Source organism: Hipposideros armiger, unplaced genomic scaffold (genome assembly GCF_001890085.2).
Source record: "Hipposideros armiger isolate ML-2016 unplaced genomic scaffold, ASM189008v1 scaffold_67, whole genome shotgun sequence".
NCBI classification, from domain to species: domain Eukaryota; kingdom Metazoa; phylum Chordata; class Mammalia; order Chiroptera; family Hipposideridae; genus Hipposideros; species Hipposideros armiger.
In genome coordinates this window covers 1,604,506-1,618,246 of record NW_017731417.1, presented here as the reverse complement: position 1 = coordinate 1,618,246, position 13,741 = coordinate 1,604,506, and the positions used below count along the sequence as shown (strand labels likewise).

Below are 13,741 nucleotides of genomic sequence, written 5' to 3'. Positions count from 1 at the left end.
CAGAACAAAATAGGAAAGAAATGCTGAATGTAAAAGTATCTGATAGTGAAGAAGTTTCACAAAAATCTATTGTGTGATCATCAGGAATTGATCTAGAGAATGCTAGAAGATTCCGTTATTTAGAGGCTTCTGTTGGAATGAGTTTCCCACGGGTCCAGTCAGCTTGCTTTGGTCACCAGTGAGAGTAGATGTAGCTGTGGTGAAAGAGAAGCCACATGGATTCTTACTGGGAAAGGTACTGGGACGTTAGATAAGGAGTGGTGAGAGGCTTGATCTGAAAGCCAATAGTTAAAGGCTGGTTTATGGGAAGTTTTTTTTTTTTTTACTATAATTAAACTGAAGCTCATAAACAGTACAGGACATACATAACCCAGAAGATTTGGATTCAAGGAAGAGAAGACACATGATTCTGGGAAACTCGCCTACACCAAATAATGACTGGAATAGTTGAAATTTAAGGCACACAAGGGGCCTGTCTGTACGAAGGTTTTTGTATTTCTTTTAAAAAAGAAATAAAAGGCCCTGGTATAGCCTAACTTTAAATAAAGAAAGACATTAGTTTGACTCTTATTTGAAGTTACATTTTCAAGGAAGCAGCATGCTTGACTGATTTTGTTCTGTTTTTTCAGTCACACCTCAAGAGATCCTATCTGCTAAATTTATGTACTCTAAGCTAATTTGATAAGAGTGTTTCTACGTTTTATCAGCACAATGAGAAATTACAAAGTACTTCCATACAACTTTCTGATGAAGGCAGGTTACGTGTTGTTATTTTCCCTCTGAAGAAACTGAGGACGCAGTGAGGAAGTGAATCTTCAATACTTTGCCTAATAACCAAGAGTTACTCTTTTGTCCAGGCAACTATTTTTAATGACAGTCTTTGGAAAGATTTATAAACTTTCTCTATTCGTCTTAAACAAACGGACACTGACTAATTATTAGCGACAGTGGCGGTTGTTAAATACATGACTAATTAGTGTTTAGAGTTATTTGTTTCTTTGATAAATAACTCCAGACTACTGTGTCTTTGAAATTCTTTATAGCTTCTTTTTAAAGGGTTTTGTTTATATGCATGTGCTCTCTCTTGCTGAAAAAATATTACCCATCACTTCCTACTGCGGCCAACGTGCTATTTGGAAAGCCCCTTTCCTGGCATTTGTCATTTTAAAATCTTCTTTGAATAGGATAACCAAATCACTAAACCCGTTAAAAGTATGCATGAAATTTTAAAGGTTCATAAAAGAGACAGGAGAAAGTCTTCTTTGTCAGGGCTGTATACTTTATAACTAAATTGACTTTGACATGTATTATTCATCATTCAAACACATTTTTGCTGATTCTTTGTTATTCAGTTATGTTTAGGCAGTTGGGGTTGCCAGATAATTGTCAAACTGTACAAAATATTGACCTAAGTATAGATATGAGAAAATAGAAAATATAATTAACTTGTGGCTAAGCTCATCTATTTAGGGCTCATTTTTTTTCCTTAGACTGGTTCAAACAAACTGAATTTCATCTATTTAAACATTTAAAAATAAAACTTTAAAGTTCTGTACTTGATTTTAATTATGAGTGTTTCTGATCTTTTAAATATCTTTTTTGAGAAAATATTCACATAACAAAATTAATCATTTAAAGTAAACTATTCAGTGATTTAGTACATTCACAATACCTTCTCTGACTAGTTCCAAAACATGTTCATTACCCTAAAAGGAAACCCTGCACCCATTACGCAGTTACTCCCCATCCCGTCCAGCCCCCACTCCATGCCTCCCAGCCACCAGTCTGCTTCCCATTGCTCTGGATTTATCTATTCTGGATATTTTGTTCTCTCGTCTTTGATTGCCCCCCACCCCCGACCTTTGCTTTTTTGGATGGGTTTTAACTTATCCAGATTCTCAAGATTGTGATCCCAGACAAATCATCCAAAATGGACATATAGAAAATCCTATACCTGATGAGAATTTAATCACAACATTTTGTTGCTCCAACTCGACCTACCTATCTTAGAAACAAATCATATTATAGTCAAATAATCTCATGGAATCAGGTGTTATTTGATTATGTATATGTAGAAATTCTAAGAAAGCATTGAATCCAAGGGTTATATAATATTATGAGATTTTAATTACACACGTGTATATAAACATTTCTAGCAGCAACTTTTGAAATATGACACTTCCTTGGAAGTATTTACTAAAATATAAACTTGGTTTTGGCTAGCCTTAACTACTTCTTAAGATAGAACTTGAACACAAGGGCAAGTACCAAAGAAAATACTTTACTACAGTATAAAATGAGTTAACGTTCAAATGTCCAAAATCTTAGACTCCTACGTCTAAAATAGCTAATCAACAAATAATTTGCTAAATCTATTCCTTCCAGCTGTTTGTACAATTAGATAAAGACCTTGCTACTCCTTTATAAAGTATATATAATAATACATAAAAAAACTAGGATGCAATTTCCCAAGTGTATTTCTTTTTCTATTTGATTTATGTCCGTATGTAGCATGACTAATATATGCACTGCTAAAATAAATAAACTTAGCACATTTTAAGAGTTTATTTCTTTTAGAATGTGCCTTTTTTAGAATACTAGCAAAATATTAGATATTTTCTTGTACTTATATCATGAGCAGTTCACAAAAGGTACAACCACTAATTATATAATAAACCTATAGTTTTATAATTCTGTTTAAATTTTTGAAAAGTTATGTATTTTTTTTTTTTAAGATTTTTATTGGGGAATTGGAGGGGATGGGAACAGTGCTGGGGAATTGGGGGAAGGGGAACAGACAAGTTGCTGTCGTTTTGTTCTTCAGTCTAGTTGTGGAGGACGTTGCTTCACTGGCCCAAGATGGCACCATCATTGCACTCTTCCCGGGCGAGGCAGATCAGTCCCCGGCTTCTGGACGTCCGCTCACTGCGGCTGCTGGCCACTCACGCTGGCTGCTGGCTACATACAGTAGTCCATGGCAACCCACTGCCACAGGGGCTGCAGCCTACCCGTCGCCAGCGACTCACGGCAGCCCAGCTCCAGGTTGAGCTGTTGTTCAGCATCTAGCTGTAGAGGGCAGTGTCACTGGCCCTCATATGCGGGATCCAAACCGGGGTCCTCTGGCATCCCAAGCCAGTTCTTAACCATCGTGCCACTCTGCCGGCCCTATGTATATTTTTTAAGACCGTTTAATTTTGGTTACTGTTAGGACCAAAAGAGCTTTAGATCCTAAAGGATGGCAAACCTTCTGCGTTTATGGCAAAATATAAATATTTGTAGAGCTAAGTGCGTAACCATGGATGTTATAGACCAAACATGTACATTCAGTCCAGCTCTAAGATGGAACACAAAACATAAATACAAGTAATAGAAATGTACTGCATTGCAATCAATCCAAATAAATGTCACTAATTAGAAAAGTTTTTTTTTTTTAGGTATCTGTAATTGATTTTGTGGGTGTTTAGGAGAGTGTGTAAAACTAATCTTTTAAAGATATAATAGTAGTTTTCCAATGTCAAAATGCACTCAAAAAGTTTTGCATTCATTCCTCACGATGGAGTTGTGAGGGAGGTGTTACCTTATTTTACACTTGAGAAAGCTGAGTTGGGCTGATTGATGTTTCCACTTCACAGCTAGCAAGTGGCAGTGTTGGGAATTAAACCCAGGACTTCAGACTTTAAGTACTGTGTTCTTTCTGTTAAATCAGAATTTTCTTTTCTGTAAATTGCAGTTGAAAACAAAGAAGGAATAATATCTGTTTTCCATAAATGTGATACATATCCTATCCTTGCATATAACATGTAATTCATTTATGAACATGATCACAACTTCAGAAAATCAGTAATACTAGGACTCAGACTTTCTGCTGAATTGAAGTTAGTTTGGATCTTCAGAAATTTGATTTGCATGCAGCTTTTCAAGGATAGATCCATATAGCTCTCTCCTGCATAACACTGGAGGAGCAGTGTGGTGTAGGGCAGCAGTTTTCAAACTTTAGCAGGCAAAAGATTGCACTGTAGGGCTCAAGAAGCTCTTCAGGTAACCCTGGTAGAGGTAGACCGGGAGAAAGACTGGCTTTAGAGCTTAACACTTACGTGCGCGCGTGCACACACGCACGCGCGCGCGCACACACACACACACACACACACACACACACACAAAATCTATTTCATAAGGTTATGGTGATGATTTAATCTATGATATTGCTATAGTTCTTGGAACAGAACCTGGTACACAGTGAACATTCAGAACATTCCATTCATATGTGATGGCTTGGTGGCAAGTAAGAAGAAAATATTCATTCTTTCATTCAACAAAATTGATTGAATTCCGTACTATTCCAGCTGTTGGCTATCAAGGGAAAATGGACATATTCCTCACTCTTGTCAAGTTTAGTTGATTAACAGACTCATTTTAAAGGTATAGTTCTTCCCTTGTAAAAAGTTGTAAGATTTGAAATGAATATCGAGGGCAAGTTTGTATAATTACTTTTCCCCTGTAAATTAAAAATTCAGGTTAAAAAACTAGCCTGAGTATTATTATTTCTCATTTTATTGTTGCTCTAAAGCCATATTATCCAATACAATAGCCACTAGATGCCCGCATCTCTTTATATTAAGTCAATTAAAATAAAATAACATTAAAAATGCAGTTCCTCAGCTGCATGAGCTACGTTCCGAGTCTCCGTAGCCACACGTAGCTAGCTAGTGGCTGCTGTATTGGAGAGTGCAGATACAGAACATTTTCATCATCGTAGAAAGTTCTATTTAATAGTGTTGCTCCAGCGTCTAGAACAAAGCAGTGGTTTTTCCAAAATTACCTTGACTGTAAATTGATTTTGAGGTAAATATTAGCAGTGGCCTGAGGCTGTCTCTTCAACCCTTAAGTGTATTAATAATACCCTTTCAGGATGACCAAGCCCAGGGCTGGTATTGATTTACCTGAACAGTTTCAAAACCCGGCAAGTGAGATCTAAATGCTAATGTCTGGGCATTTTTTAAAACCTTCAAGTAATACACTTAAGCTATTTTTCTGCTTTAAGGATAGCTTTTCTCTCTCTCTCAGAGAGAGAGGGAGAGGGAGAGAGAGAGAGAGAGAATTTACCTCCATAGTGTTTTAGTTGCTTTAAATTTGCATCTAATGAACTTTGGAGAACAAAGAACAGTTGCAGTTTTGAAATTTCATTATGTTACTAAAATTTACAATACTTCCACAAACTTATTTATTTATAGAAGCCAAATTTGAGAGTAGTGAAAGGTTGGATTAACACTAATCAGAATTTCAGTAGGTAGAACCCCAGGTATGTTTATTATAAAATATTAATTATAGTAAATTTAGTATTTCAATCCTTTAAAAACTAAACTTCTCAGTAGATATATAGTTTTTGTTAAAAACTGTATGCAAATTTTCATAGCACCCGCTATACATTCTGATGTCTTGGCCATGAAAGCATTTTTGTGTGTGCAGAGTTTAAGAAAGAGTTTGCAAGAGTAATTGACTTTTCGTCTCTTTTTCCTGAATACAAATATCTAGATATAGATAGATCTTGCCCCTTTTTTTGTTTGTTTTCTGTTGGTTTTGCTATTATCTCTCTGAGAAGCGAAGCAATGGGAGACTGCTGTCACTTGGTTGCAGGTCATGGAGCAATTCAAGAATAGAAACCCTTCTGTACGTTTCTGCCTCCTTCAGTGACTTTCCCTCTTCCCAGGTCACCTACTTCAGTCTCTGGTACTACAACAAGCAAAACCAGCGCCGGTGGGTAGATTTGGAGAAACCCCTAAAGAAGCAGCTGGATAAATACGCGTTGGAACCGACCGTCTATTTTGGAGTGGTTTTTTATGTGCCTTCTGTCTCACAGCTGCAGCAGGAGATTACCAGGTGAGAAATACCACGCCATTTGCTTTTAGGAAAAAATCTAGTGAGATTAAAAAAGTGAAACTAAGGTTGAAGTCCGGAGATAAGGCTAAACTTTGCCCTCTGCCCCACCATTTCAGCCACTATATCACATGGCGGTTCTGGTATGTGGTGTGTCAGAGCGTTTTATTGCATGTCGCATGAGCTGTGGGTTCACTAGGTGCAGCGCAAAGGGATGATTAAGGGGAAACATGTTTTTACCCTGGCTGTGAACTCTTCTTGTAGTGATGCCACCTTTAATGTTTTTGTTGATTTGTTTCTGATCTCTCAAACAATGAAACGAGAGAGGGGATTAACAGGAAATTAGTCACAGAATCTGGGTTCATTCTTCAGTGTCCCGCAGGGTTCTTCTGGTTCTCTGACTCCAGTAGTTATATTCCATAGACAGGTGAGAGGGGGAACGGGTTGGAGGAAGATGGAAAGGTGGTGAGGTGTTTAAGGTCAGGTGCACTTAAAAGGGACAAAGGCAGAAAGGCAAGGTCATATTAAGGCGCTGGATAGAGGAACTAAATATTCTTTTTTTTTTTTTTTCTTCTTTCTTGAAGACAAAACAACAAAAAACAAGGAATAAAATTTGGATTCTTGATCCTGTCTTTCAAAGTTCTCTGAAATCCATCACTGCCTTATCTTTTTAGTCCTATTGAACATTAATTTTGAGTCAAGCTGGCCTACTTCCAGTGCCCTGAACATGCCTCATGCCTTTTTATCTTTGTTTCCTAGATCTTTCTTTTCTATTTATGTACTGGAATCCTATTCATCATCTGAATTTTTGCTCAGAAGGCACCTCCTCCGGGAAGCTTCTGTAACCCCCAGGCTGAATGAGCTTTGCCTTCTCCAGACCGTCCTAGAATTTGCTTGTACTTGTGATAAGATGGCCGTTGTCACAGCCTTTCATTGTAGTTATTTGTGTACATATCTTATCATTGCCTTAGGTCTTAACCCCATGTTTTCTTAACTTTTACCTTTTGTACACTATGTTACTCAGTGCCCTGCAGATAGTAAGAGCCTGGTGCTGCCCTGTGTTTGTGAAATATTCTTTTTCAATACTGAGTTTGCCAGCTAATTATTGGAAGGTGGAAAACCAAAGATAGTAGCAAAGAAGAATCAGGTAGTAGGGATAAACATGCACTGACTATAAAACAGATCTGAGATATAAATATTGGAGAAGTAGAAACCAGGAGGATAAAATGGCAATTGATCACTCTGACTCACTGATTCAAACATTTATGGAAGAGATAATATGGTATGATATAAGAACTATATTGGTTACCGTGGAAGATAAATACACAAATAAATATGCTTTAATCATACCCTGGAGGAGTTGCTTACAGTCTGGTGGAACTGACAGTCCATGTAAATAAACAATGATGGTATGTTATGATAATAAATACTTTAATTCAAGTACTGGATTTCTAAGGTGGGGTGTGGGGCATGACCAGAAGAGAGGGTAAAGAACTGACTTTTCAATTGACGTTAGAAGAAATTTTCTAGTTAGAGGGAATAGCTTGTGCAAAGTAGGGGGATAGTGAAATTGACTGGTGTTTTCAGGGAGTTTCAGATTCTTCCTAGAGAAGACAGAGGAGATTTTAAAAATGGAATGTCCTAGTGGTGAAGTCATGGTACAAGGAGGAGAGACATTTCTGTGAATTTTAATGAAATGGCATGATGAGATTTGCATTTTACAAAGATCAGCCATCATAGAAGGTAGATTAGAGGTGGCAAGATGATATAGGCAGGGCACCAGTTAGGAACGTATATGCCATAATCTAGGCATTAGTGTAGAATGTGGGCCTAAACAAAAGCATTAGCCGTAGGAAGAGCTGAGAAGGAAATGCCTGGTAGATTCAACCAGTAGGATTGATTAGGTGTAGGAGAACCTGCTAGAGAGAAAAGTTGTATCAGTAAGGATTAAATATGGCTATACATAATGGCAACAAAACAAAACCCTAAATACCTTTGATTTCTGCTGTAAAAGACATGCAGAGGTCAGCCAAGCAGAGCTCATATCACAGCTCCTCAACGTCTTCAAGGACCCATGCTCTTTCTCTTTTACTGCCACCATACTCAACATGTTCTTCCATTTGCTAGGTACCCTCATAGTCAGACTTCTAAAGAAGTTCTAGCTGTCACATTCATGTTGCAAAAGGGTAAAACTGCTCCTCCTCTCAGCTAAGTCATGTTCCTTTAAGGGGCCTTTCTCAGTTCCTCGGTCACACTAGCCGCACTTTAAGTACTCAGTAGCCAAATGTGGCTGATGGCTACCATATTGGACAGCACAGACGTATACCAGTTTTACCACTGCAGATTGTTCTGTTAGACAACTCTGCTCGAGATCTAACAGTTAGTTCACAGGAAACAATGGGAGAATAGATGAACATGTTGAATGACCCCATGAGAGTACAATCAGATGAATCTAGAATGTGGAAATTTCTACATGACAACTTCATTTTGTTTGTCTGTAAGCAACATGAAAATAAAGAGGAGGCATCTTTTTTAAAATTAAGAGAAATTTAGAAATATCAGTCAAATGTAATCTGTGGACCTTGTTTGGATCCTGATTTTCAAAAAAGCTGTAAAAATACATTTTTGAGGCAATTGCAAAAATTGTACATGGACTGGGTATTGGATAGTATTAAGGCATTATTGTTCATTTTGTTGGGTATGTTAAAAGTGTGTGTGTGTGTGTGTGTGTAAGCTTACCTTTTAGGGATATATACTGTAGGTACTGTGATATATCTGGGATTGCTGTAAAACACTTAGGGTGAGGGAGGGGAGAGAATAGAGGAAACAGCAGCTGATTGGTGAGGCTGCATAAGGATTTGGGGGTTCATTGTATGTATTCTGTAGATCTGTTTCAAAATTTCCATAATAATACTTAAAAAATGAAAAATCCAATACCTGTACATTAGCCTTCTCTTACTAGCCTAAGAAAAACAGGTGAAGACTACTTTTTTACATATTATTTAAGTGTTCTGTTGTGAAAAATAAGGCATCTAATCTATTATAATTATTTAATTAATATTTTTTGTGTAAAACTATTTTATATTAGAAAGTTGATTGATAAGTTGATAAAGATTTAGATAAAATTTTTATAGGTTTTATTTATTTATTTTTAAATTGGGGAATTGGGGAGGTGGACCAGTCAAGTTGTTGTTCTTCAGTCTCACTTGTGGAGGGCACCAGTTGCCATCTGGCTACCCGTTGGCAGCTTGTGACCTCTAAGCTCAAGGTGCTGTGTTACAATCTTAGTTGAGGATGGACGTAGCCACCATCCCATGCGGGAGTTGAACTGGCAGCCTTGTTGTTAAGAGCGCACGCACCATCCATTGAGCCATCTGGGTGGCAGCTCTGCTCAAGGTGCTGAGTTCATTTTTAGTTGCAGGTGGGCATAGCCCACCATCGAACAGGCAGTCTTTTTGTTAGGGACACATGCTTTCACCAGCTGAGCTATCCTGCCACCTGTTGGCAGCTCAGTGACAGCTCAGCTCGGGCGCAGCGTCACTGGCCTATGTGGGAATCGAACCGGTGGCCCTGTTGCTCAGAGCTCGCGCTCTTAAGCTAACTCTTAACCAACTGAGCCACTCAGCCGTCCCTTTATTTATTGCGTTGTTGGAAAAGTCATGACATATTTTTTTCTGTTTTTTGATGCAAAAATGTGTCATGACTTTTCCGACAACCCAGTAGTTTTAATCAGCATATTTGCTTTTGGGCAAGTTTATGGAATGCTTGCTTTAGAATTATGATGTACAGTCTCTTTCATTCCTTTGTTTACAAACAGGTTTGAATTCAGGTTTGCATGTTACCTTTTATTACCACGTTTTTAAAAATGATTTGTTCCTTTTATAATAAATATTTAAAAGACATATTTGTAAGCCATCCTTAGCCCCACTAACATTAAAATTTTAGCAAATATTGTTCGTTAATGGAATGTGATAATACCTTTGAAGTAAAATTTCTTGGTTTTTTCTTACAGTAAATGCTTAAAAAATATGTATCTCCTGCTTGCTTTGTATAAAGGATTTTAGGGACAATGCAATGAAAGATAATAATAAAAGCAACCACTAATGCTTCTTCCTGTGTGTTAAGCACTATCCCAAGCACTTTATACTTACTAATTCATTTAACCCTCACAATAAATCCTACAAAGTAGGTACTATTATTATCTCCATCTTGTAGATGAGGACATAGGAAAGCTAAATAAATACCTGCCCAAGGTCACACTGCTATTATGCAGTGGAACCAAGATTTAAACTCAAGCAGGATGGCTCCAGAGTCCTTGCTCTTACCATTTTCTATGGGCTCTAGTATAAAAATACTTTAAAAAATATTGGGTTGTTGGAAAAGTCATGACATATTTTTTTCTATGTTTTTCACTGCAAAAATGCGTCATGACTTTTCCAACAACCCAATATGATAAAAATACTAGAAAAATCCATAATTAGAGATTTGAGACATTTTAAAACATGAGCTTTGGGGTCATTCAGACCTGGATTCAAACTCCAGCTCAGCCTACCTTGTGGGTCTGAGCATGTTGCTTAGATTGGTTAAGGGTAACAAGAGGGATATTAATGACTGGCTATGGCTGGACTTTAGCTGTGAGCTTCATGGCAGTCAAAGCAAAAGAAGGAATGTGATGAGTCCCATCATTCATTATCTGATAAAAAGAAGATACCAGTTTTCAAACATGACAAACTTTCCTGGTAACTTGCTGGACTTTAAAAATAAAACCTTCTTCAAATAGGCTTTTGAAAGGAGCTACCTAATAGAAAGTTTCAAGTTTTCCTCTTTGACAAAATCCCAGAGCTGTCACATTCTGTTGGCTGATTGAGGGAAACCTGTGGGTTCTGCTACTAGGAGGTGGGAAGGGATAAGTTGACTCTAAACACTTATCTGAATGGATGGTGTTTTGGTCACGTGCTTTGGTAATGAAGAATGGAGACCTTAAAGCTAGCTATAATAAAATAAAAGAGGACGATGTAAGGTAACATACAAAACGATTAAAGGGGTGGACTCTCAGGGGAATTCAAATATGAACTGTAACTGGGTTGCACTTCTCAGACACCAAATCTAGAAGAGATTCTGGATTCAAGATGGCTTTCTAGAGTGTATTGGCAGAGAGTTGGTGGATCATTTCACACGGTATCCCCAGCATCTAGAACAATGCCTGAGGCCCCATAGGTCCTAGTAATTATCTGTTAAGTGAATAAATAAAAGCAAGGCAGAATAAATCTTCATTGTAGAGCTTTACCAAAATGGAGAAGTGGTAACAGATGAAATACTGGTGACTGGCTTAAAGTAGGTGATTACTGATACTAATGATAATAGCTATGGTTTATTTAGAGCCGGCTATGCTCTTGTATTGTGCTAAGAGCCTTAAATATATTCCTTGCATATGTTCAACCTTTTGGAGGAATGATAGTTCAACCTTGTGGAGGGATGAAAGTGAAAGATGAAACTTCACTTTACCAGTGATAGTTTAAACCCACAGATTATGACTTGCCCAAATTAATGCAGAAAGCTAAGTTGGAGAGCTGGAATTTAACTTGGGTCTGTCTGCTTGACTGAAGCTTGTGCTGGTAACCAATGCTCTGTATGTTGAAAGTGGAGAAAGAAGTAAACCCACATTACAAGAATATTAAGAAAGCCTCTTAGCTATTCTTTTTGGGATTTCATCTAAAATATTTTAATATAAGCCTGGTCTGAAATATCAGGAACCATTTTCTTCTGGCTTTATTTTCCAGGACTAGGGAACTTCCATCAAAGTAAGCAAAGTCTTATGTTACCAAGTTACTAGTCAGAGTTTTCAAAGTAAAGATTGGCCATTGGTTCTCCATTTCTCCAACTCACAAAAATGTGTAGGGGTTGCCTTATAGGGAATAAGGCAGATGGTCAGTTGTCTTCTACATGGTTGTAGATTTGAAATAACTGCAGTTAAGGATAAGTGACTCAATAAATTGATTACAGTGTGTGTGTGTGTGTGTGCGTGTGTGTGTGTGTGTGTGTGTGTGTACTTGTATTTGTAGGTGTAGATACAGTCAAGGACATTCTTGTCATTCTTTGAAACTATCTTGGGTATAGGTTTAATTTGATTAGCTTATGCTCCTCTACCAAATTATGGTAAATTGCATTGTCTCAATTGGAAGTAATATTGATAAGGACTTTTTATAATTGACTTTTTTTTTAAATAGGTACCAGTATTATCTGCAGCTGAAGAAAGATATCTTGGAAGGAAACATTCCTTGTACATTAGAACAAGCAATTCAGCTAGCAGGCTTAGCTGTTCAAGGTAAATAATGACAATTGATAATGTAATAGATCTATCAGATTAAAATGTGTTATAATGAAAACAACAAGAAATTCTTAAAGTCATTGAATTTCTAGAGTAGCGTTTATATATTAGTGAAATATTATTCTGTTATTTAAGGGGCTTCCTTGTGGGAAAAATGAATTTGGATTACTTTAATGAAATGAGACTTCTGAAAGGTTAAGCATGTTATCATAGGTCACCAGAGAAACAGACCAAAAATAGAGAAAACACACACACACACACACACACACACACACACACACACACACAGCATTTAACATGCTATGTATCACTCCAGTTCAAGGACATGATCTGATGCTAGCTAATATTTCAGGAAGAAAAATCAGCCAAACAGTGAGTTTGATCAGGTTCTGATCTCTTATACTTTAGGCTTATGTCATTTGTTTGGTTTCTTAAATAGTTGTCCTGGATGGTAGAGCATCATCAGTCATAATAGATAAAGTTTTGCATTTCACAACTAGTTTTGAATTGTTTAATTCTGTTATTTTTTACATATTTAATCTATTTGTATTCATATGAATGTATATACTTTGGGAAGACTTCTGATGGGGCATTAATTCACGTAACTGGCATTTAATCTTGGGAACTGAAAATTAATCAGAAGAATCATTACTAAAATTCCTTCAGATATTAGTAGGCATGGAGACATTTTTCACTTCTAGACAAACAAGTGCCTGATACACACGCAGCCACATTCCTTTGCAAGGTACTTTGAATCTTCTTAAGCACCATCTTTGGCTTTAAGAGTTAGTTTTTCATAAGCTTTTTGCTGAACTATCAAATTTTTTTTTTTTTTTTTTTTACCAACTAAAAATTCTAAACAAATACATCTTGCTGTAACACATTCAGTTCCATCCCCTAGAGGTAATCACTACTATGAACAGTTTGGTTTCTGCTTGACATTTTTCTATGCATAAGTAAGCATACATGATTATAGGGTCATTTTTTTTTTTAATTATAAAACTGCGATCATATTACATATAATTTGTAACTTGTTTTTTCACTTTATTAACAGGCATTTTTCGAAGTCAAGACACATGACTCTACCTAATGTTTTTAAAAAGATATTTTTAAATATACTCTTTGTAGCTATAAGGCAAATTTGACTTGTGAATCATAAGCACACCATCCATATGCTGCGAACTGAATTTAGTTGTGCATGTTTTGTCATGTAAATTAAACATAATTGACATGTGAATATTTATCATTTTGTATAGCTGATTTTGGTGACTTCGATCAGTATGAATCCCAGGACTTTCTTCAGAAATTTGCCTTGTTTCCTGTGGTAAGACTGCTTTTGACCTTGGACCTTTTTATAACCATTTATTTCCATAGCCTGAATAGTCCCTGAAATAAAGTCCATATGGTAGACTTACTCTGGAGGAATAGTATTAAAAAATAAATTCCCTCTTACAAACAACTCAAGTGTAAGTGCGTTTCCTGTCCTGCCCTTCTTGGTCCTTGTAAACCCACGGAAACTGAAGGACCTGTGCTCACTGG

The 13,741-nt window shown here is 36.9% G+C and overlaps 1 protein-coding gene across 5 annotated transcripts in view; it reads left to right on the top strand.

The window, feature by feature from the left end:
• Positions 1–13,741, top strand: part of PTPN21 (protein tyrosine phosphatase non-receptor type 21) — a 69,095-nt gene that overhangs the window by 19,869 nt on the left and 35,485 nt on the right. For all 5 annotated transcript variants that reach the window (XR_002123966.1, XM_019642371.1, XM_019642370.1 and 2 more), the window contains 3 exons: positions 5,708–5,877; positions 12,102–12,199; positions 13,459–13,526. Coding sequence is in view for 4 of the 5 variants with exons in the window: in XM_019642371.1 (XP_019497916.1) it covers positions 5,708–5,877; positions 12,102–12,199; positions 13,459–13,526 (336 nt within the window). In the remaining variant the exon portion in view is untranslated. The remainder of the gene's footprint in view (positions 1–5,707; positions 5,878–12,101; positions 12,200–13,458; positions 13,527–13,741) is intronic.